Raw genomic sequence first — 23,186 nt, 5'->3', positions numbered from 1 at the left:
CGGGGAGCTTAAACAATTTGCTGCCCATTCAAGTTGAGCGGTGGTGTCGGGTGCCCGTGTTAGGACTGTCACGTTTGCCGTCTTTGTGACAGTTTTATTTGGAATTTTTGTTTGTGGTGGTCTATTGTGGTAACATTATAGGGTTTAAATTTTTTTGTATCTTGTGCAAATTGTTTGTTCTTAGCTATGAAAAACTTTATCGCTTCTATCAAGAAAAAATAAATAAATAAAATTTGGGTGCTGGTGAAGGTTAATGCCTCTTCTTGTACATCCTCTCCATACATCATCGACATGTGACTCGTTGAATTCCCTTCATCGTCCTTGAACTTGTTGAACATTTCTGCTTCACAAATTCGTACATTTCTCACTTGTTGAAGCCGAAGTCGATTGTCCCATATCAGATCTTGGACCAGCCGGATCTTGGGCTGCAAAATAAATTGCTTCCAAATGGTATATTCCACAATCGGGGACACGCTATGTTTTACTAGTCCAGGCCAACTTCTTTGAATGTGGTGGATTGGCAATTGGTATCAGCATTTCACATAAGGTCGCTGATGGATCCACACTCGGTAAATTCATTCGTCGCTGGGCTGCTATTATTGCCCTTGGCTCCATGGCTGTCGCTGTTGAAATAGGTGCTACAGCATCACGTTTCCCACCTCTGGATTTCCTCAACTCACCGGTTGATCGAGCTCCGATAAATTTGTCTTTGGTAGTGTTGTAAAAAGGAGATTGGTGCTTGATGCTCCAAAGATTGCTTCTCTCAAGTTTCTAAGCTGCCAGTACCGCGGTTCCAAATCCTACCAGAGCTGAAGTTGTGTCAGCGCTTGTTTGGAAATGTGCAATGCAAGCATCGAGATCAAACAATGGTTCCGAAAGGCCATCTGCGTGGAATCAAGCTATAAACCTACAGAGAATATTGCTTCCGCCCATGCGAGACAACGTGTTGGGAAATCTTACTTCCCCCCTTCTTTAGTTTATAGCAAGGACAGAAGAAGGTGAAGTTGTACATCTTGCAACCTTGGTTGCTAAACTGAGAGAGGGCTTTGAAAAGTTCAAGTTAAGCTGTGTGTGCTAATGGAATTACAGCGGAGGAAGTAGTTCAACTATTTAGAGAGTATGGCGAGCACGTTGGAAGTAGTGCTTCTGGAGAGTTGCAAAACATGATCAGGTTGGCGGATGCAAGCGATGGCATGGGCATGGAAGTGCACGTGACTTTGAAAGACGAAGGCCTTTTTTCAACCAACCAGGAGCTGCTTGCATATGCTTGTTCCGCAGCGACAGAGCCAGAATTTTATATGTCGCGGACTCTTTCTTGAATGTGAATTTGAGTACAAGAAATGGTGGATGGTCACGATAAGGTTTATAGGATAATTAGCGGATGAATCTCCATTTCTTTGCTGCTAAATTGACCCACTTGTACTGTTTGTTTTCCTTGGTTTTGTTAACAGTACAAAACAATGTGTTTTTTTGTAAAAACTTTGTAACTTCTTTGTTTGATCACCTAACGGCGTATTTTTTGGACTGCTCTAAATTTCGTCTAAGTGTAACCATCTGTTCCAAACTTTAGTAAGAAAAAAGTTGTTTTATTGCAACTGGTCTCTGAAATTAACCAAACTCCATTTGTATGGTCTCTTACTTTTAAAATCGATGATATAGCCCCTAAGTTTGATTGACGCACATCGATTTGTTGCTTCCATCAAAACTTTATTAAACTTTTTATTAGTGTGAAGTGTGGCACATTAATAGATTATCCGAACTAACTCATATCACACCACGTGACTTAACCCTAGAAAACAATTTTTTTTCAAAAATTTAAAACTACTCATAGAACTAATAATGAAAAAAAATAAAAAATTTATAAGAGCATCTCCAATTTGGTGGCTGATGTGGCAATGTCAAATTTTATCTTTCTTCAATCCACATGTTTTTTTGTTATAAATGAAATTTGTATGACCCATTTTTTATAGGATAATTAGCGGATGAATCTCCATTTCTTTGCTGCTAAATTGATCCACTTATACTGTTTGTTTTCCTTGGTTTTGTTAACAGTACAAAACAATGTGTTTTTTTTTTTTTTTTTGTAAAAACTTTGTAACTTCTTAATCCGGGCCAATATGTTTGATCACCTAACGGGCGTATTGTTTGGACCGCTCTAAATTTCGTTTAAGTGTAACCACCTGTTCCAAACTTTAGTAAGGAAAAAGTTGTTTTATTGCAACTGGTCTCTGAAATTAACCAAACTCCATTTGTTTGGCCTCTTACTTTTAAAATCGATGATATAGCACCTAAATTTGATTGACGCACATCGATTTGTTGCTTCCGTCAAAACTTTATCAAACTTTCTATTAGTGTGAAGTGTGGCACATGAATAGATTATCCGAACTAACTCATATCACACCACGTGAATTAACCCTAGAAAACAATTTTTTTTCAAAAATTTAAAACTACTCATAGAACTAATAATGAAAAAAAATAAAAAAAATTATAAGAGCATCTCCAATTTGGTGGTTGATGTAGCAATGTAAAATTTTATCTTTTTTCAATCTACATGTTTTTTTGTTATAAATGAAATTTGTATGCCCATTTTTTATAGGATAATTGGCGGATGAATCTCCATTTTTTTTGCTGCTAAACTGACCCACTTATACTGTTTGTTTTCCTTGGTTTTGTTAACAGTACAAAACAATGTGATTTTTTGTAAAAACTTTGTAACTTCTTAATCCGGGCCAATCTGTTTGATCACCTAACGGGCGTGTTGTTTGGACCGCTCTAAATTTTGTCTAAGTGTAACCACCTGTTTCAAGTTTTAGTAAGGAAAAAGTTGTTTTATCGCAACTGGTCTTTGAAATTAACCAAACTCCATTTGTATGGTCTCTTACTTTTAAAATCGATGATATAGCCCCTAAGTTTGATTGATAACATCAATTTGTTGCTTCCGTCAAAACTTTATCAAACTTTCTATTGGTGTAAAGTGTGGCACATGAATAGATTCTCCGAACTAACTCATATCACACCACGTGAATTAACCCTAGAAAACATTTTTTTTTCAAAAATTTAAAACTACTCATAGAACTAATAATGAAAAAAAATAAAAAAATTATAAGAGCATCTCCAATTTGGCGGCTGATGTAGCAATGTCAAATTTTATCTTTCTCCCATCCACATGTTTTTTTTTTTTGTTATAAATGAAATTTGTATGTCCCGTTTTTAATCTATTTTTTTTTTCAAGATTATAATTGATGCATTAATAGGATCTACACAATAAAATAATTAAAATTTGACGTATCTGCTGGAACTTTAATATGTCAAATTTGACAGCAAAAAGCTCATATGTCAATCCATGTAGGATTAACATATCTGGTAGAGTTTTATTCTACTTTCAAATTTGATTACGTAACATTCGACTTAAGATTTGACATATCATTTAGAGATGGTCTAGCTCGTAAAAAAAAGTTTTTGAGTAATCACTCAGATTAAGATAATGAAGTCTTCCCTTTTTCAGTTAAGTGGTACCACTATCATTAGTACTTTAAAATTTTATTGTGCATTCATCGTAAAATATGAAAATATAGAGTGCATAATGGGTTCGATGAGTGTCAATGATAGCAACCTATTAGTTTTTGTTTTAATTTTATGAGTTTTTGTATTAGTTTAATTGGTTTTTTTTTTCTTTTTAGAAAAATAGTTTGTGGTAAATTCATAAATGATTTACGATAAAAAGAAAACCCAAGAAAAAAGAGAGTAAACATAAGTATTGACCATTTAAAGAATTAAAAATTAAGAAAAAGGCCGTATTCATACCAATTATTTGGTTTGGATTTGCGTTGACTGTCTGGCTCGTTCAAATAAGAACAGAAAAATGCGTTGAAGTGAGATTCAGTAACTTTCTTAAAGGTTGAGTTAGGATCCATGTGTTCAACATAACTTCATAAAACTCTTTGATTTCTCGCTTTCAGAAGGTTCTTTCACATGGGTATAATCAATAATCTCAATTGATTAATTCTTCGCTGGGTCCGGATTCACTGTCAGCTCGATTTCCATTCGCTTAATTCTGGGTAAGTTTTTAACCTAATTGCTATTAATTTCTTATCATCTGATTACCTGGTAATTGTTTTCACTTTGGGTACTTGATTGTGGATCTTAATGTTTGTCATTACTCAATGCCTTTTGGATTAGTTTGTGAGATTTGACTGTTTATGCTTAATCTTTGCATTAAATTGATGGATCTTAATATCACGTTGTTGATGCTAATTAAGGACTTAATTGATCTTTTAGGATGTGTTGGATTTCTTGATTGCAATTGGAGCAAATAAATGAAAATGGGGGAAGTGAGATTTACTGCATAATCTGTAATGTGGGTTTTGTGACTTAAAAAATTGCAATTTCGAAGATCTTCAGATTTTGCGAGAACTTGGTGGATTTCCTTCTGTATGAGATGAACTAACGGCGAGATTTTAACTACTTTTCGGGTTGGAATTACTCGAAAATGCATAGGTAGTGATCTCACTCATACCACTCAATACCCTGCCTTATCCACTCATGCTACTGAAAATGAGGTTTATGTACCCTGCCTTATCCACTTATGCTACTGAAATTGAGGTTTATGTACAGTCATTTTGCAGTTGAATGAGTTTCCAAAATATCGCATATTTCGACTATTAAAAGTTGACCGTAAATTTGTGAGAAACTCTACTTACAGTCTGATTTAGAGCTACATTAATGTTCAAATACACAATTCATATCCAGAACCACATTGGCTGATGCTGTTGCAGGAACGGCTCTTGAACTGAGTTGGTTGTAACATCTCCCTCTACAAGAATCTGTTCGCCGAGAAATTCCCTGTCACAAGGTGTCTGCTCAAACCTTTGATTAAGACGAGAAGAAACATGGTTCAGACGCTGGAAGCTATAAAGGGTGGTGGAGGATCCATTAGAATCGGGACCACTGGGACAGTCAGTTCCCTAATGACAAGAGAATTAGAGTCCAGCAAAGTCGCCTCTCCGACGCCTGCATCATCCAGAAATAAACATCAAACAGCTTCTGTTTCTGTTCTCTGTGGTGCTACTACTCCAAAAAGGCTACAACCAAGAAAGTCATGTGATGAAGCTAGCAGCAGTGGAAGCAGCAATGACATTAATGCAAGACACCCCGAAGTTTCCCAGAAAACAAAAACTCATACTAAAAATACTAGTCAAATCCCGATGCTGAGCTCTGATCATCCTGGTCTGGATAAAACTCCTAGTAGGCAGAAAACTAGTAAAAAAGGAACTAACATTGTTGAAGTTGTGGACATAAAATGTGGGAGCTCGGATAGAGCATGGGCTGGCCCTATAACAAACCGACTGAAGAAGCTGGGTTTCTCAAAGCTATCTGAGAGCATTGTCTAACCTGGCAATTTCTTCCCATCGGATCTTAGATTCCTGTAACTGTATGCAGAAATACCAGTTGGTCGATTGTTCTCCGAGACTTCCACCATAGAACATATGCTTGGTAGGAGCCCATTGCATCTCTTTTTCTTCTTTTGTGTTTTTATAACTGATTCAAAAGTCGGGCCCAAATGCCTAGTAGAGGAAGCCATGTCTTTGAGTTGGGGATGAGCCTTTTGCGAGCTACATCGGTTGCTTAGTTCGAGTTGGCTTAAGTGCTCGATTTCTCTCATTATGAGGGATCCAACGGTGCCTCTGGTGCCTATTTCCGCAGGAGCACATGCCGCAATCTTTGCAGCGTCTCTGGTGGCAACGGTGCCGGATTTATACATGTTCGGTTCTGTTGGAGTTGAAGGGGTGGCTTGCAGATGACGAGAGGTGGTTTTGGATTCTGTACTGGTGAGGAAATTGCTTTGCTTTTGGGACATCTGGTGTTTTGCCTTTGGTATTTAACAAGGATTCTTTACCTTATGTTCTTTATCTAAAGTGAACAGCGTTTGTTGGTTGGTTGGTGATATAATCACCTCATTCATGTGCGTGCAGATAAAAAATTAGATTCATTTACTTGTGCCCTCTCTTTTCTAACCATTTGGATTATGTCATGGATTTATTATGACCGGATGATCCTGTGGATGATGTTGGTTACTCTATTTTCTCCTTAAGCAAGTTGTGAAATTCCCACATGACCGGTCTAGCAGCATGCAGTCTCCGCCTTGCAGGAGGCTCTGAGTTCAAATCTCACGGACAATAGTTGCCGATTGAAAAAAAGTAAGTTGTTGATTTCTTTTCATGTCTTGAATGGCAAGGGAAAATAAAAGGATTGTTAGTTTTGGTGAAGCAACTTGAGTGCTTCGTAGATGTGGGGGATGCTGGTGCAGTCCTGGTTTTTCTTTTTCTATTTACTTCACATTTGAAGAGGTCATGGGAAAGGTGTGACAGAATTTCTCAACACACCATGTGAATTTTCCCCTTCTCCTAATTTGAGAAAGGGTTCATTCTCTCCATTTCTTCTTAAATCTGATTGGTCAGAATAAATGAAAATAAATTAGTATCAGAATATGGTTTGGTTATTGGTATGTAGAGAACATATAATTAAGGGGGGCAGGTGGAGAAATTGAAGTTTTGAAATTGAAGAGAAAGGTTGGGAGGCAAGACTTTCAGCCATTTTTCTGCAGAAGAGTTAAGAATCTGTCATGAGCAGAGGGGTATGGGTCACTATGAATTGGCTGCGACAATTTCTGTTTCTGTTTCTTTCTTTTTCTTCGTTTTCAGATTTCGGTTTTGAGTCTTTTTCGCACGAATTATTTTCACATTTCTTCTTCCATCGTTGCTTCGCCCTTCTTTATTCATCTTTTCTCTCGCATACTATTCCCCTATCTACAGTAAAAAAAGGAAACTGAAAAAGAGATGGTTATTAGAACGATTCGTCTTTTTATAACTTATAAATCTTATAAATAAACTATAAACAAAATTATATCACTTTATTAGTTATTAGAACGATTCAGATTATTTATTTGTTACACAAAAAAAACTTTTTGAACTCCCGGTAGAAAGAGATTTCGCTAACGAAAAAGCTTTCAATGCTGCCCTATATCCCTTCCTTTTCCAAATATTTTTACGAATACGTTTTTTTGAAATAGAGGTGCGCTTTTTTGGAACTGCCATTAAAAAGTTATAATAGGTTTTTCGGTTGGATGTGAAAGACATCTATTGTTCAAAATCAATTGTTCTTTACTATTCTCTATCACATAAAATATTAATAAGAACGATAAGGTACACTAAGCCAAATAGATTGAAGTTGATAAAATAAAATAAAATAAAAAATCAATCAATTAAATCTTTTTAATGATTTCTTATGAGTTCTTGGTACTTCAAGAAGTGTGAAATTGTTGAATTTATCCTATCACGTTACTTGAAGATAGAGATTCAAAATAACTTGTTTATTTATGTTTATTTATTCATGTTATGATAGTTATAGTTAAAAATAAAAATTAAACAATGGGGTTAAATTGATTGAATTCTTGTTGAGACTTCGTCATACATTATCCATTCTTCATATAGAAGAAAAAGGTATAGATTATTATGTACCAACCAAACCGATGATTATTCACGATTCCATAATCGAATTAATTACATACTGCAATTCATGTTAGGAATCCCTTTGAATGTGGAATGGTTGAGGAACTCGTCAAATAACCTTATTTGATGGACGGGAAATGAAAACACTCTCATGTTCAATCATGATCGTTGTTTCCGTATTGTTTTTACTTGATTTATTTAATTTGATGGTAAAAAATAAAAAAAAAGGCGTGTGAGAAGCTATTTAATCCAATGAATACTCTGCATGACTGGCTTTGTATTTTATTTTAATAATCCGAACTGTTTTCAAGTCTTCAGTGTAGATTATCCTTACAAGTTAAGTCTACCCTTGAGTCCCTGACCCTCCATTTTATCCCTATCCCATACAATCCCTTATACCATTGTAAGTCATAAAACAAAAGCTAACTACAAGATACAACATTATTGCTGGAGACACAACCCTTCGCTTTTTCACATTACTTCTCAAGGTATTGGAGAATTGGTATTAGCACTACAATTCGAAGAAAAATACTCTTATTAAAAATGCACAATTAAAATTTTAAAGTGTTAATAATAATTTTCGAGTGTTTAACTGTTAATAATTTAAACTATTGCCTACTTCAAAAAGCAATCATACCACACCATAAATTATCTTGACCGATTCAATTATCCACACAAATGGCTTGAATTGTTAGAGCATGTCTACTGGTGCTCCAAATGCTAGGGCAATTGGGTTAAATTACTTTTGCCCCAAAAAATATTGGTCCACAGGCCCAAAATTTGGTAGGCAACTTGTAGGCTCCAAGAAGCCCGTTGGACTGTTCGTCCAAGAACTTTTAGGCCTTGAGCTCGCTGGCAGTGGCAACGTTAGCTTGGTGACAAACACGCTCCAACCCCGACATCCCTAAATATAAGGGTAGACACGTGCTGACGGACACTCGAGGGTGACGAAGCCATTTTAAACGTGCATATAAATAAAATATGTAATTAGAAATAGATACACCAATGCAGAATCATGTTCAGAGCAAACAATTAATCAAGAATAAGGTGAAGGAATTATTATAGAAAGGTATGAACCGAGGAATGTGTCCTACACAAAGGAGACTCAAAGATGCCTGAGCGGAAGTGCCTTGACGCGGGGATCATGTGCCTCGATTCTAACTCCTAAGGGGGCACAAAACAGAAAAGGTGAGTGGATCAAAGTTTATAATAATACTAATAATAGGAAAACCATTTTTATTTCTGAACATACTAACCCCCTGTTTTAAAAACATATATAGTCCTACATAGTAAGTTTTTCTGAAAACTCTAGCATGCAATGAAAACATTCATAAAACATGTATAATGTAAAACCATGCTCAATGATGATGCTATCGTCGTCCGAAGGCAAATATGTAAATCTCCTTAATATTGTACTCTCTCTAGGGGTATAATAGTCGCCCGAAGGCTGTACCTGTCCATCACCGGAAGGTGAAGCTGTACGACACTGAGTTACGCTAATGAAGAAACATGGTAGGCCCTATCACTCGAAGGTGAAGCTGTACGACTCTGGGTAATGCCAGAGAAGGAATACACAACATCACACACTCCGACACTAGCCCTGGGCTAGTGAAGTTGGGGGTATATCATCCATATCATCAACTCCTCATTCGCCCAAAGGCAGTACCTGTCCATCACCCAAAGGTGAAACTGTAAGACATTGGGTTACGCCAGTGAAGAAACATGGTAGGCCCCATTACTTGAAGGTGAAGCTGTACGACTCCGGGTTACGCCGAAGAAGGAATATATCCATAAAGATCCTTAACTGTGTCTTATGGTCATAGACATCTACATACTCACGTTGTGTGGATATGTTGTATGATAACCCGCTAGATAAGCAGTGAAATCATATCTCAAAATCTCATCTCGTAAATCCATATTCATAAATCCGTAATATAAATCATATTTGAAAGCCATAGTATTTCATATACGAGAATTCAAATATTCGTAACCTTTAATGAAACGTAAATTTGATAAATCATAAATATCTCATAAACCATAAATATGGAAATCCGGAAAACATAATATGAAACGTATTCGATGCATAAAATATGAAATGCATGCAAGCCTAATATTTTACAAAAACATGCAAGTTAAGGAAGGGGTCCACTCACATATATTTTACTGTTCGAAAGTCGTTCGAGCTAGCGAGGATGGAGTCACTTCTCACGGTGCACCTAAGCACATATAGAGGTCATTTAGTAAAACTCTACCAAGACGTTAGAATTTGAAAAAACGGATAGCGGATTTGGAATCAGGACGTTGAAATTAGTCTAGGAAGAGTCCTAGTAGAAACCCAAAAAGTCAACATTGACCAGTCAATGGTCAACATTGCTAGAAAGTCAACGGTCGAGTCTGGCTTAGGTTGTTGGGCTGGGCCGGGGTTAAGGTTATTGGGCCAAGTCTTTGGGCCGGTTACATGTTAATGGGTTTGGGCTCGCTCAGATTACTGGGTTAATGGTTTTTGGGCTTGGGCTATGGGTTAGCAGATCAGGCCAAAGTTAATGGGTTAAGAGATTTGGGGCTGGGTTAACGGGTCACAAGGCTCACAACGAAGAAGAAGGTCAGATTTCGGCCGGAAGTTTCCCGAGCTCTGGTGGAACTCGAATATCAACTAAAAAAATCACAATATAATATACCAAAATGAAGCTCGTGAAGCAAGGAATCTAAAAATACCTTTGGTTTCTTCGACTGTGGCGGGAAAATGGTCTGCAAGTCATGGTATCCCTTGCCGAAATCTGGCAAGTATTCCCTGAGTTATTTTGTGTTCAAACCTCACTCATCACACCAAAATGTGATGCCACACGATGTAAAATGAAGAGATATAAGTTTCCCGATGCTTAACCTACGTTGGAAAGTTGAGGAACCTCATCGGAGTTACTCCTCCGCATCATAGCTTCGTGGTTCTTGCATCTTTGTTCCTGTTTCGAGGGTGTAGGAGAAGGTCGGAGGAGGGTGGTTGGTATGTGGTGCTCGTCGGAGATGATGGTGAATAGTGATGGCGTGTGGTGGTGTCTTGATGGAAGAGAAGAGAGTGCAAAGAGAGAGAGACAAGGAGAGAGAAAGGTAGCCTTTTGCTACTCGGAGTAAGCGACGGAAAGGTCTCGAGGGTGGTGGGTTGCTGGAGTTGGGTGCGGTGAGTGGTGATGTGCTCAGAGATGGATGTTGCAGAGATGAGGGAAAAGAGAAAGCTTGAGAGGGGAAGAGAGATCCGGGAGAGAAAGGAGAGGGGGAGGATTCCAGAAGATTGAGGAAGAAACTGCCACGTGTCAGCTCCTCAATGGTTCATGATAGGGAAATATCTTCAATTGTAAAATTACCAAAGTACCCATCGTTCAGAGTCCCGTAAAATCTTCATTTTAATTCCAAATTCACTTCCTCTTATGCCCACTCACTCGTAACGACAAGTACTACGAGGCTACGCTAAGGGAATAAATCTTACGTGACACAACAATGCGGTCAACAAAAGTCAACATTTTTTCCTTAGGGCAACTGTAAAGTCACGTTTTAAAATTATAAAAATCGTAACAATTGGGGACGGGTCGTTACATGACAAGGTGGGGTCCCTCCATGTGCGCAACCCAGAGCCAAACGACTCATTTTTTTGCATGTTTCAGCCGTTAGATTTCCAATGACTCGTTGATCTAGACTGATGGATTTCCAACGGTCCGTTGATTTGGATGGATTTTAAAAGGTAAAAAAATTTGAAAAATCTCATATTGTGCCACGTGGTACAATCTGGCAAATTTGATTTCAAAATTTTTGGAAATCAACAGCCAAGATTTATTCAACAGTAAAAAATTCAAAAAATTATTGAAAAAATTCTATAGATACCCAACCATCTTCTTCCTTCCCCACACCACAACTCAATATTTGTTACTAAAATCTCCCATATTTGTTTTCTACTATCCAAATTCCTTTGTTGCCACAAACAATGAGTGAGAAGGCAAAGTGGTCAAATTGAGAAGGCTAGAGATCAAGTAAAGGTGAGAAAGGGAGTTAAATAGGCAAGAAAGGCACAAAAGCAAGGATCAAGACATCATGTCTCGACGCCACGAAGATACGTCTCTTAATTCAAAATGTTTTTTGAGAAATGAAAAAAATCGCATCATGAGACAAAGGTTTTTCGCCAAAGAAGAGGAAGTTCCATACACTCTAAGGGTAGGTTTAACTAATAATGCTTGTTGTAATGTTATGTTTTTATTGGAATCAGACAATCGTTTTATTTTAAAAAGAAAGCTTAGAAAGTTCACATTTATTTAGAAAAAAAATATATATATTGTGAATAGTGATCACTCTTTGTAAGATTCCACATCGTCCAGGGAAGTGATCGTTATATGTATATGAAGGAAAATTTGTGAAAAACATGTTCATTTAAGCAACATCAATAGCATGCAATTAACAATTAAAGGCGGAATCATGCTTGTATGCACTTAAAACAAAACATTTACCCATGAAATTCAAAGCCTAGTAGATAGGTGAACCAAGACTCAACTCAAAACAAAGTGAGTTGAGAAATCAATACCTTTGTAGATTCCTCTTTGCATAAGCAAAGGCTAATCACCCAAAGAGAGGGCCTTCATTCCTTGCATCTTGGATCCATGGATTTGGATGGATGAAAAGGTTTCTCCAAGTTCCCAAAATTGAGAACCTCTAAGTCTCCACACCAAGGTATATTGTAGAAGAAATGAGTGACCTAGAGGAAGTAAGATTGCTAGCTATTCCCCTCTAGATTGGCCAAAATTTTAGAGAGAAAGGAGAGCTTGTGTTCTCATCCTTTCCCCCAAAAATAACCCTTAGTAAATTTTAGGCTATAAAGTCCTTTATATAGTCCCTTCAAATAAGTGACCTAATGGACCAAAAGCCCTATTCTTTTACACATGGCTAGCCTATAGGTTTATTGGGCTTTCAAGCCCTTTGTTTTATTCAAGTTGTCATACAACTTGAGTTAATAGGCTTGACATTCAAATCCCATTGGGCCTTGCGGCCCAAAACTAACCCGAGGTCTTTAACGAACTTATTCGTTTGATTAATTAACATATTAATTAATCCTAGCCTTAGATAAATAATTAAACCATTTAATTATTCTTACTCATCTCCGTTGAATCTTCAATCTCTACCTTACACGGTGTACGATCCATTAGGTTCCTTTTAGCGAGGCAGTGGGCGATTCAAACTCTTTCAAATCGATTGTGAATTGAAACTTACTTTCAATTCTCCCGTTAGTGATAATACACTTTTAGGGCTTCCACAAACCATGAGTGACACCTAGCAGCATATCATGGTTACCCAAGCTAATCAGAAGAGGTGGAGAACCTATTCAGTTTAGGATTACAAATGCAATACGGTCTTTCTCTAATACAATACTCTTGACCACATTGTTTGGTTTGATAGTTTATTCATGTCTACTATCCAATGTGAATCTTGTACTTATATGATTACCTTGAATGTGATTTGGAACGCATTCCAACATCTCATTCATACTCTGGCCAGAGATTCTAAATCATATCATAGAGTATTCTCCCTCAAACAGTTTGAAGGTTAGAGATCCCTTGTTGCGCATTCACTTGCCTCCATGGCTAAGTGGCTTAACCCCAACGATGCCGTGGACACCCTGATAGAGTGACGTTGACATAATCAAAGATTAAGGACCTAACCACAAGACAACTGTGATGCCTCAGGTCAAAAGACTAATTTGCATTATCCCAACCATGAGTTCTCATGTGACATGAATATGAGAACTCTTCGTTGATCGTGTTCAGTGAACTCATTCTCTATTGAGCACCTACGTACTTGTCTTGATGTCACACACACCAATGACTCGAGACTAGTCACTCTCCCTGAGAGAAGACATAGCACGTACTGATCTTAACGGACTGTCAATGCCCAATTGACAATCCTATGATCAGGAACGTTTAGGATGTGTCAACGAAAGAATGGTCTCATGAATCTAACTTCTTTAGATCGCATTCTTCCAATCACATATTCCTTGGACTTATCGTTTAAGCATATAACATTTATATTAGACGGCTCAAACAATAATCTTTGCCCTTTACATTTAAACTACATTAGTTTGAAATGAACTACATTAGTTTGAAATGTCCGTAAAGTATCATCATATGATTGGTTTTAGGGCACATTTCCAACAATCTCCCACTTGCACTAGAGCCAATCAGCTTAGTCATCATTGATGATACCTCTTCTGTAATTCATTTCATAAATGGCTGAGTAGTAGGCCTAAACAATGGATATCTATATGTTATCCATAGAAGCAACCTTGAGAATAACGACGTCACCATTATACATGATTCTCAATCATGTGGTTCAGTCTCTCATTTGAGTTCGGACCTTGATGAGACCTTGATTCCCTGGCTTGAGCTATCGCCCCATTAGTGTCATACACTTTCTGGTTGGAACCGAATGAAGAGTTCATGAATGAACTTTCCCATCCAAACAACAATGTTGTAAGCTTCTATATGGCAATATATTTTGCATACATGATGGAACACATTAAAGTCATTTACTTTTAACGTTTCCACCCAAATATCTCTTTAGTCATAATAAAGAGATATCTCTTTATCACTTCATTCATAATGAAGAGATATTCTATGATGGATTAGATTCATAATCTAATACATTTACGCTTCCATTACGTTACTCTAATTCTTCCTCATTCTTGAGGAATCCATCCTTAGTATTTCTTAAATACCTAAGGATTCACTTGACAGTTGCCATGGTTCTGATCATGGGCTTGCATTGATATCATCTTGTACCGTTCTAGGTACGACTTATATCAATGTTTTCATACAATATGAAATACATAAATCACCTTTCTGCGTATGCATAAAGGATTCTATTTACGCATTATTTCTTTGGGAGTCAAAGGGTACATTCCCTTTGAGAAGAACAACTTCCTAGTCTCACTAGAATTGTCATTCTAATTGAAGTTTATCATCATATGAGAAACTTCCTAGCATCTCTTTGTCTATTTTAGGGATTGATATAATCCAATTATATCTTGAAATCTATCATTATAGATTTCCATCCCATGTATATAGACTATGTCTCCCATATACATTCTATCATTATAGAATGTTTAAAGTCATAACTTTAACGATGAAGAATTCTTTTCATTTTCAAAATTAATATATATCATGTATATATATATATTCTAATTTAGGAATATGATCAACTCCCACTAATCTTTTGTAAACCTAGTAAACAAAAGATTCATTTACATCTTTATGAGAAATCAAACAATTGATTTTTTTTTTTTCATAAGACGCTTATAGCTCCCACTAGCTTGCTAAGATCCATGATGGATGGATCTCTACAACTAACATGTCTTAGAAGTATATATCATATATATATGGGTAATTGATAATGTCCAACGAACTAAATCTTATTCATGTTCATTCTTCTCCTAATGGAGAAATTCATTATCTTACGATGCTACTTTCCTTGATATTTTTTTAAGGAAATTAATCTAAAGTGTTACTTTTTCCTTGGATCAAATCTAAGGAGGTAAATACTTTAGACGTCTTACTCATCTACTTACATTTCTTGAATTCTTTGAAACCTTTTGCAAAGTATTCGGACTTGTGTTTATTCAAAATAAACTATAGTCCAACCGAGAGTGATCTTCGGTGAATGTCATACAACATGAGTAGTATTATGTTGTGGACAAGTGCCACTAACATCTAAGTGAATAAACCTCAACAACTTTGTGATTCTTTCTTCTTTCCAAAAGAATAAAGATTCGAACATTTCGCCTCTATACAATTTTAACAAGAAGGTATTGGATCCGGATCTAACGATCCAAAGCATCCATCTATGACCAACTCGTAACTTATGTTTTAGAGGTATCACAACTCAGTTGGGATTAGTCACTACCTTGCAACCTTTTGGGTTTTAAGCATCATCGTATTCTAAACAGTTAAACTACCACATCATCTTTACTATAGAGACAACCAATTAAATTACAATAATCTAATTATTGATTAATAAAGAACAATGTTTTTGTCAAACAAAACATTTATCCATCTCTACTATAGTGACGGATTTAAGTTCCTTAAAATTGGAATGTAAAGACAATCTTTAGTATTTTCCAATTTCTTTGGTAGTTCATATGAGGAAGTAAGTACAATCCGCTTTCGCAGAGATCTATATTTTATTCACTTTCCGAATGTGAAGTACTTTCTCTTCTCTCATTAATCTTCTACTTTTTATTAGCACACTTTTACAACAATTGTAAAACATAGTTACTAATACGGAATCATGCATTCAAGTAGAAGAACCAACTATTTTGAACTATTTCAAGAACATATTACAACACCTTCGAAAAGTGTGTTCTTGACACTTGCAAGACATTTCTTGCATATACCCCTTCCAATGTCCATCCTTTCATAAAGAAAGTTTGTTCCCTTGGAGTTATTTTGCCTTCTTCATTTGACTTCCCTTTTGACTACAATAGTCATGGTCCCTAAACTCCCACTATCTCTCTTGAAACTTGTTTCAAATGTGTTATACACATCAAACGATTTGGAGAGCGTGCGGTTATTGTTCACTCTATAGTTTACAATAAACTTAGTGAACCATTAGGATAGGGACACAAAGGTGAAGTCCTTGCCTAGTTTCCGTCTCGTTAAGTGGTTTTAACACTTCAACACTCAATGATTCAAAATCATCATAAGTCCATCTAAATGGACTATTTTTGTCAACCAACCATTATGTTCTAAACATAACAACAAACTCTCAAGAGTTGTTCAAGGCAACTCTCATTTCTTCATACAACAATTTGTAAGTGAAGAATCATGGCACATAAAGTGTCCATGCCCTTGTGCTTACTTCTCAAGTTCCTTGTTCGTGTAACAAAGAGACAAGCACTAGAGTTTGCATTGTCCTCTTCATGGTAGACTTATCTAACATGTTCTTCCATTGATACATTATCAATAGGAAGATTGTGAGGATGAGACTACTTAGTTACATCTACAAGCCATTAAAGACACTCTATGGGATTGTAGAACTAAGTCCGGAAATTAAAGCGTTTGGTTTTTCTTTGTCAAGTTTTGGATAGCGTTTGCAAATATATTGGTAAACAAATACATAACGAATATAAATTGATTGATTTTAAGCCATTTGATTCGGGTTTTTAAATCAAATAGCACCACCCACTATTTTTGGCAAATTCCATATCCCTCATCGGAATTCGAGAGTTTTGGAGGAAACTCTTAGCAGGGTATGGGAGGCTCACCATTACCAAGCCCACCTCACGATGATACGATGTTGGTTAGCAAAAATAATGATGAGAGAATAACGCTTTACTCATTTACAACGTTTGTAATTACCCATCTTGTTTGGCCTCTAGAGAATGTTGCCTCACGATGATACGATGTTGGCACTATTGCACTTAGTTAAGTTATTCCCACCATGCTTAGTTCGTGTAGGGGTTCAAGAATAACCTCACGATGATACGATGTTGGCTATCCTCGTTGCCTACACTCACCTCATCATATGCGTATAGACTCCTCCTGAATGTAAGCATGCACTTTGTACTCCCCCATGATAGGGGGAAGCCGGTGTACAAGTCACAAACGATTGGTGCCTACCACGGTGGAAGGCCACAAAGAGATATTCAAAGCATCTCTCGCTTATCAACTTAATATTGATTTGGTTGAGGGTTTTTAGGTCTCATCACATATAAACATACATTTTAATCCAATTAAAACATTTTGGTCCTATTACAACTATTGGTCCATTTGATTGATTTAGTTGTATATAATACTCCCACTAAGCTTTTAAAACGGTTTTTAAAGCAAGAGTATATGATACTACTAACATAAGGTTTGCATTCATTGATGGACTATATAGTTGCCTTAGGGCCTTAGGATGACTATGAACCTTTGATTCGATTCAAACACGAGCCTAGTGTTGAATCTCGGTCTAGGGATGGAGATTGATTTTAGTTACGCGTTTAATCACATTAAGGCGTGTTGTCTTATTGGGCGTTGGACCCAACTACTCCATTTTCATGCATATCGAATAAAACAAGAAATGAGTACTTCAAAGTAAATAAGAGCTTATGCTCTTTTACAACAATTGATCAAATCAAATTACTTTAAAGTAAAGTAGAGCTTATGCTCTTTTACAACAATTGATCATATCAAATTACAACCAAAATTTAATCTACACATTCACATGGTTCAAACAAATTTGAAACGGCCTTTCACATAGCTCAATTATCGTAGGCTAAGGTTCATAATCACCCTTTCTTTAATTAATTAACGCTTTAACTAATTAAACTTGAATGCAACATTTTCATTTGGTTTTTGTATCCATAGAATTGATTTAAATGGAGCTAAATGAAATGAAAATCCAATTCTCATTTAAAGAGACAAAACAATTTTTGTTCTCTACCTAATTTGGGCCAAAATGCTATGACCTCAACTTGTTTGGGCCATAGTGCAATTAACCTCAACTTTTGGGCTATTTTGCAAAAACTTAAACTTTTGGGGTCACTTTGTAAAAACACAAAAGTGCACTACTTCATGTAATTACAACTAGAACCCAAAAATTTCCACAAAAAATAAAACTTCATTAAAGGAGCAAAACAATTTGTCCTTTTAGTGATTTTGGACCTTTACGTAAAAACGTAAACTTTTGGGTCAAAATGCAAATACACAAAAGTATCAAAACTTTATATAATTGCACAAAAGCCCCACAAGGACCCTAATTAAGTAGGGTGGCTGATTTTGAAGCAAAGTAATAAAAAAAAATTTCAAAGTTTTTGTAAGTGGGGTGTGTGTAATGGAATAAATCATTACACACCAAACCCACTATAATTTCTTTAATTTTTCAAAATAAATATCTAATATATTTAAACATAAGAAATATTTCAAAACAAAAACTTTATGAAATAAATCAAAACTTTGAATCAAAACAACAAACCTTTTGTTCTTGGCAAGAACATATCAAGAACAATGAAGAACATTCATGAAAACCCATAAGAGCTCCATGAACATTTTTCATCCAAAAACATCCCAAAACCACTCAAACTTAAGGGAAATAACATACAACCATACTAGGGTACATAGGGGTTCCAAAAGTCACTTTAAAACAATTTTAACAAGTCAAACAAGAACCCAAAATTCCACCCTTTGGATTTGGCCGAATTTCCCCAAAAACATGGCACCAAATTTTAGCTCCAAAATTCATGCTCATATGAACTACATCTACAACATTTGAGATGGCAAATTTTCTAACAAAATTTACATTCAAAGAAGCAAGAATAAAGCTTGTAACAATTACAACATTCAAATCACAAACTATGAACTACAAAACCCAAAAGGATTCACCAACTACTAGACTTAGGCTCTTGATACCACTTGAAGGAAAATTTGTGAAAAACATGTTCATTTAAGCAACATCAATAGCATGCAATTAACAATTAAAGGCGGAATCATGCTTGTATGCACTTAAAACAAAACATTTACCCATGAAATTCAAAGCCTAGTAGATAGGTGAACCAAGACTCAACTCAAAACAAAGTGAGTTGAGAAATCAATACCTTTGTAGATTCCTCTTTGCATAAGCAAAGGCTAATCACCCAAAGAGAGGGCCTTCATTCCTTGCATCTTGGATCCATGGATTTGGATGGATGAAAAGGTTTCTCCAAGTTCCCAAAATTGAGAACCTCTAAGTCTCCACACCAAGGTATATTGTAGAAGAAATGAGTGACCTAGAGGAAGTAAGATTGCTAGCTATTCCCCTCTAGATTGGCCAAAATTTTAGAGAGAAAGGAGAGCTTGTGTTCTCATCCTTTCCCCCAAAAATAACCCTTAGTAAATTTTAGGCTATAAAGTCCTTTATATAGTCCCTTCAAATAAGTGACCTAATGGACCAAAAGCCCTATTCTTTTACACATGGCTAGCCTATAGGTTTATTGGGCTTTCAAGCCCTTTGTTTTATTCAAGTTGTCATACAACTTGAGTTAATAGGCTTGACATTCAAATCCCATTGGGCCTTGCGGCCCAAAACTAACCCGAGGTCTTTAACGAACTTATTCGTTTGATTAATTAACATATTAATTAATCCTAGCCTTAGATAAATAATTAAACCATTTAATTATTCTTACTCATCTCCGTTGAATCTTCAATCTCTACCTTACACGGTGTACGATCCATTAGGTTCCTTTTAGCGAGGCAGTGGGCGATTCAAACTCTTTCAAATCGATTGTGAATTGAAACTTACTTTCAATTCTCCCGTTAGTGATAATACACTTTTAGGGCTTCCACAAACCATGAGTGACACCTAGCAGCATATCATGGTTACCCAAGCTAATCAGAAGAGGTGGAGAACCTATTCAGTTTAGGATTACAAATGCAATACGGTCTTTCTCTAATACAATACTCTTGACCACATTGTTTGGTTTGATAGTTTATTCATGTCTACTATCCAATGTGAATCTTGTACTTATATGATTACCTTGAATGTGATTTGGAACGCATTCCAACATCTCATTCATACTCTGGCCAGAGATTCTAAATCATATCATAGAGTATTCTCCCTCAAACAGTTTGAAGGTTAGAGATCCCTTGTTGCGCATTCACTTGCCTCCATGGCTAAGTGGCTTAACCCCAACGATGCCGTGGACACCCTGATAGAGTGACGTTGACATAATCAAAGATTAAGGACCTAACCACAAGACAACTGTGATGCCTCAGGTCAAAAGACTAATTTGCATTATCCCAACCATGAGTTCTCATGTGACATGAATATGAGAACTCTTCGTTGATCGTGTTCAGTGAACTCATTCTCTATTGAGCACCTACGTACTTGTCTTGATGTCACACACACCAATGACTCGAGACTAGTCACTCTCCCTGAGAGAAGACATAGCACGTACTGATCTTAACGGACTGTCAATGCCCAATTGACAATCCTATGATCAGGAACGTTTAGGATGTGTCAACGAAAGAATAGTCTCATGAATCTAACTTCTTTAGATCGCATTCTTCCAATCACATATTCCTTGGACTTATCGTTTAAGCATATAACATTTATATTAGACGGCTCAAACAATAATCTTTGCCCTTTACATTTAAACTACATTAGTTTGAAATGAACTACATTAGTTTGAAATGTCCGTAAAGTATCATCATATGATTGGTTTTAGGGCACATTTCCAACAGTATATTCCCATCCCTACCTAACACGAGGCATTTTGGGAGCTCATTGGCTTCGGGTTCCATGGGAACTCTGAAGTTAAGAGAGTAGCGCGAGAGCACTCCCATGATGGATGACCCACTAGGAAGTTCTCGTGTAAGTTCCCAGAAACAAAACCGTGAGGGCATGGTCGGAGCCCAAAGTGAATATATCATGGTGGAGTGAGCCTGGGATGTGGTGGACCCTGGACCGGGCTGTGACACTCTTGCTCTCGCCATTCCCATCCCAAATGGGTGAAGTTGCACAAATTCAAGTACAGAGTGAATAGTAAGGGCAATCCAAGTGTCTTTCCCTTGTTTTTGCTCTCCTAAAATGAGTGGAATTGCTCTTCAAAGTTTTAATCCAAGTGTCTTACCCTTGTAATGTAATTTGGTTAGGGCCTCAAAAGTCAACAAATTTTGGACAAATTGGCTATTAGTAATGCAAACGAACGGACACGATCGTTTTTTCACGTTAACCGTGAAAGATGAAGGCGCATGTATAATTCCCCACTTTAAGACATGAGTGGATAGAAGGAGTGAGAACATCCAGAGAAACACAGAAATGGCTTCAATTCCATTTACTAGCGCTGCTACCCACTTATGCTTCGCCGACAAGTCCTTCAATCCTCCAATCGAATTCAGTACCCGGTTTCTGGGCACCCGGAATAGGCTCGGGTGGGTCCGACCGGTTGGTATCGGAGCCTCCAACGGGTCGAGAGCCAAGTGCTGGTTCAAATTTGGTAAAAATGGTGTGGGTGCTGAAGATGCTGGCATTTATGGAAGCCAATCCCGTGACGATTATGATAAAGATGACGTTGAACAGGTTCTTTTACTCTCTCTCTCTCTCTATAGAAAACTCTAAATTTTCTGTTGAACAGATATGATGATGTTTCATGACTAGTTAATTAATCATGTAAACATAGTTTGGATATTTAATGTATGAGGTGGAAAGCTTTTATATCGGTAGTAGCACTCTAAACTAGGCTAAGAGTAGAAGGACAGGGTTTGAACCCAAAACGCAGTATGTTTAAGAGACTCTATCTACCAGGACAATTAACGACTTGCAAGCCTAAATTAAGATTGAAACAAGGTTTTATTTATAATATTCTTGGATACATAATCTTATGGTGTAAAGAGTATAGAGGAGAGAGCTAGAGCAATGAGGGTTAAAGGAAGAAATGAGATTGAGAAATTTATTCATCAAAAGCACATATCTTAGTAAGGTTTTTTTTACATTTTACTATTATTAACGGGAGGGTGGAGGGTTCGAAAAGTTACATTAATTTAGAAGAGGGGAGTTTTGAACTGGTATGCATAGGTAGAAATCCAACACATTGTCCACTAGGATATTGGACTATATGCACGTCTTTGTTAGTTCCAATATTCAAGAAGGAACTAATATTTGTGCTCATTGGCAAATGCTGATCAAATTATATTTCTTGCTGAGTTTTGAATTCTGGTTGTCCACCCAATGGGAATTTGAATAAGCGCAAGCAATTCTCAGGGCAGCAACGCTCATTTGCCGGCATATACCGGAAACAAAACTTGGTCAGGCCTCTTAAAACTTTGAGTTGATCTTATGAACTCAATAGCATTTTGGTTAGAGAGGGTCCGTTTTATTGTTTATACATTACTTGTGCAACCGAAACATGAGTTTTGTTGCATACAGCGAAACTTTTCAAATACGACCGCGATGGAGAACTCATGGTTATGCCTTTTGATGACAGTATTTCAACTACATGGGCATGCTTGCTGTGGAAGGTACATATGATAAGATGAACGCTCTTTTAAGTCAAAACATCCACCCAGTAGACGTTTTGTTGTTGATGGCTGCCTCTGAAGGTGACCAGCCGAAAATCGAAGAACTTTTGAGAGCCGGGGCGAGTTACTCTGTCAAGGACGCGGATGGCCGAACAGCCCTTGACAGGGCTGCGAGTGACGAAATCAAAGACCTTATTCTTGGTTTTTCGGTTCAAAAAGCATGATTTGGATAATATCTTAGCTCCTTTTTCCTTCTTTGGTTTGAGTTTCTCATTGTGTAATATTTTCAGTTGGTGATTTACTGCATCAATGGCTAGATGCTTTATCAATTTATCCCTTGCTTTGATTTATTTATTTTTGGTCATTGCGGATCTTGAGGCTTCAAAGTATCTATCTACTTTGAACAACGAAGGGATTTCATTTTTTATTTTTTATACTGGACTATTAATTAAACTAAAATATTAGCATACGAGTAAAATTGGATTTTTGACTTACTACTGCGGTCTAACACAATTCAACTTTACTTGAAAGTGAAATGTTTTAGATTCGAATCTTGAGAATAACAAGTTACAACCAATTTATCATCCATCCCTTAGTGTAAATTATATCGATGTAATAAAAAAGAGGCTTTGTGACTAAGGTTTCAGCAAATTTGACAAGGAGGATAATCAGA

At 36.7% G+C, this 23,186-nt stretch overlaps 2 protein-coding genes across 6 annotated transcripts; both read left to right on the top strand.

Moving 5' to 3' along the window:
* Nucleotides 1-3,813: 3,813 nt before the first annotated feature.
* On the top strand, nt 3,814-5,993 carry LOC103957956. 5 transcript variants are annotated; one of them, XM_048564233.1, is made up of 4 exons: nt 3,814-4,058; nt 4,279-4,497; nt 4,615-4,682; nt 4,776-5,993. In XM_048564233.1, exon 4 carries the CDS (start codon nt 4,890-4,892, stop codon nt 5,388-5,390), a length of 501 nt encoding a protein of 166 aa, XP_048420190.1. In that variant the 5' UTR covers nt 3,814-4,058; nt 4,279-4,497; nt 4,615-4,682; nt 4,776-4,889; the 3' UTR covers nt 5,391-5,993. The 5 variants fall into 5 exon arrangements, with proteins under 5 accessions (XP_048420190.1, XP_018505578.2, XP_018505576.2 ...); XM_018650062.2 differs by lacking the exon at nt 4,615-4,682 and having other exon boundaries at nt 3,815-4,058; XM_018650060.2 differs by lacking the exons at nt 4,279-4,497; nt 4,615-4,682 and having other exon boundaries at nt 3,815-4,058.
* Nucleotides 5,994-21,299: 15,306 nt separating this feature from the next.
* LOC103957957 (protein LHCP TRANSLOCATION DEFECT-like) lies at nt 21,300-22,863 on the top strand. The gene is made up of 2 exons (XM_009370180.3): nt 21,300-21,575; nt 22,480-22,863. Exons 1-2 carry the CDS (start codon nt 21,315-21,317, stop codon nt 22,735-22,737), a joined length of 519 nt encoding a protein of 172 aa, XP_009368455.1. The 5' UTR covers nt 21,300-21,314; the 3' UTR covers nt 22,738-22,863.
* Nucleotides 22,864-23,186: the final 323 nt, after the last annotated feature.

This window comes from the organism of the source record quoted next, unplaced genomic scaffold (assembly GCF_019419815.1).
Source record: "Pyrus x bretschneideri cultivar Hongxiangsu unplaced genomic scaffold, Pyrus_bretschneideri_v1 Contig38, whole genome shotgun sequence".
Classification (NCBI taxonomy): domain Eukaryota; kingdom Viridiplantae; phylum Streptophyta; class Magnoliopsida; order Rosales; family Rosaceae; genus Pyrus; species Pyrus x bretschneideri.
The sequence above is the reverse complement of the archived record's forward strand: the minus strand, read 5'-3'. Positions and strand labels throughout refer to the sequence as shown.

Excerpts from the sequence above, each read along its gene's own strand:
- LOC103957956 (XM_048564233.1), top strand. The coding sequence starts at position 4,890 with ATGGTTCAGACGCTGGAAGCTATAAAGGGTGGTGGAGGATCCATTAGA.
- LOC103957957 (XM_009370180.3), top strand. The coding sequence starts at position 21,315 with ATGGCTTCAATTCCATTTACTAGCGCTGCTACCCACTTATGCTTCGCC. Across the intron at positions 21,576-22,479 it reads ATAAAGATGACGTTGAACAG|TATTTCAACTACATGGGCAT; the intron begins GTTCTTTTACTC and ends TTTTGATGACAG.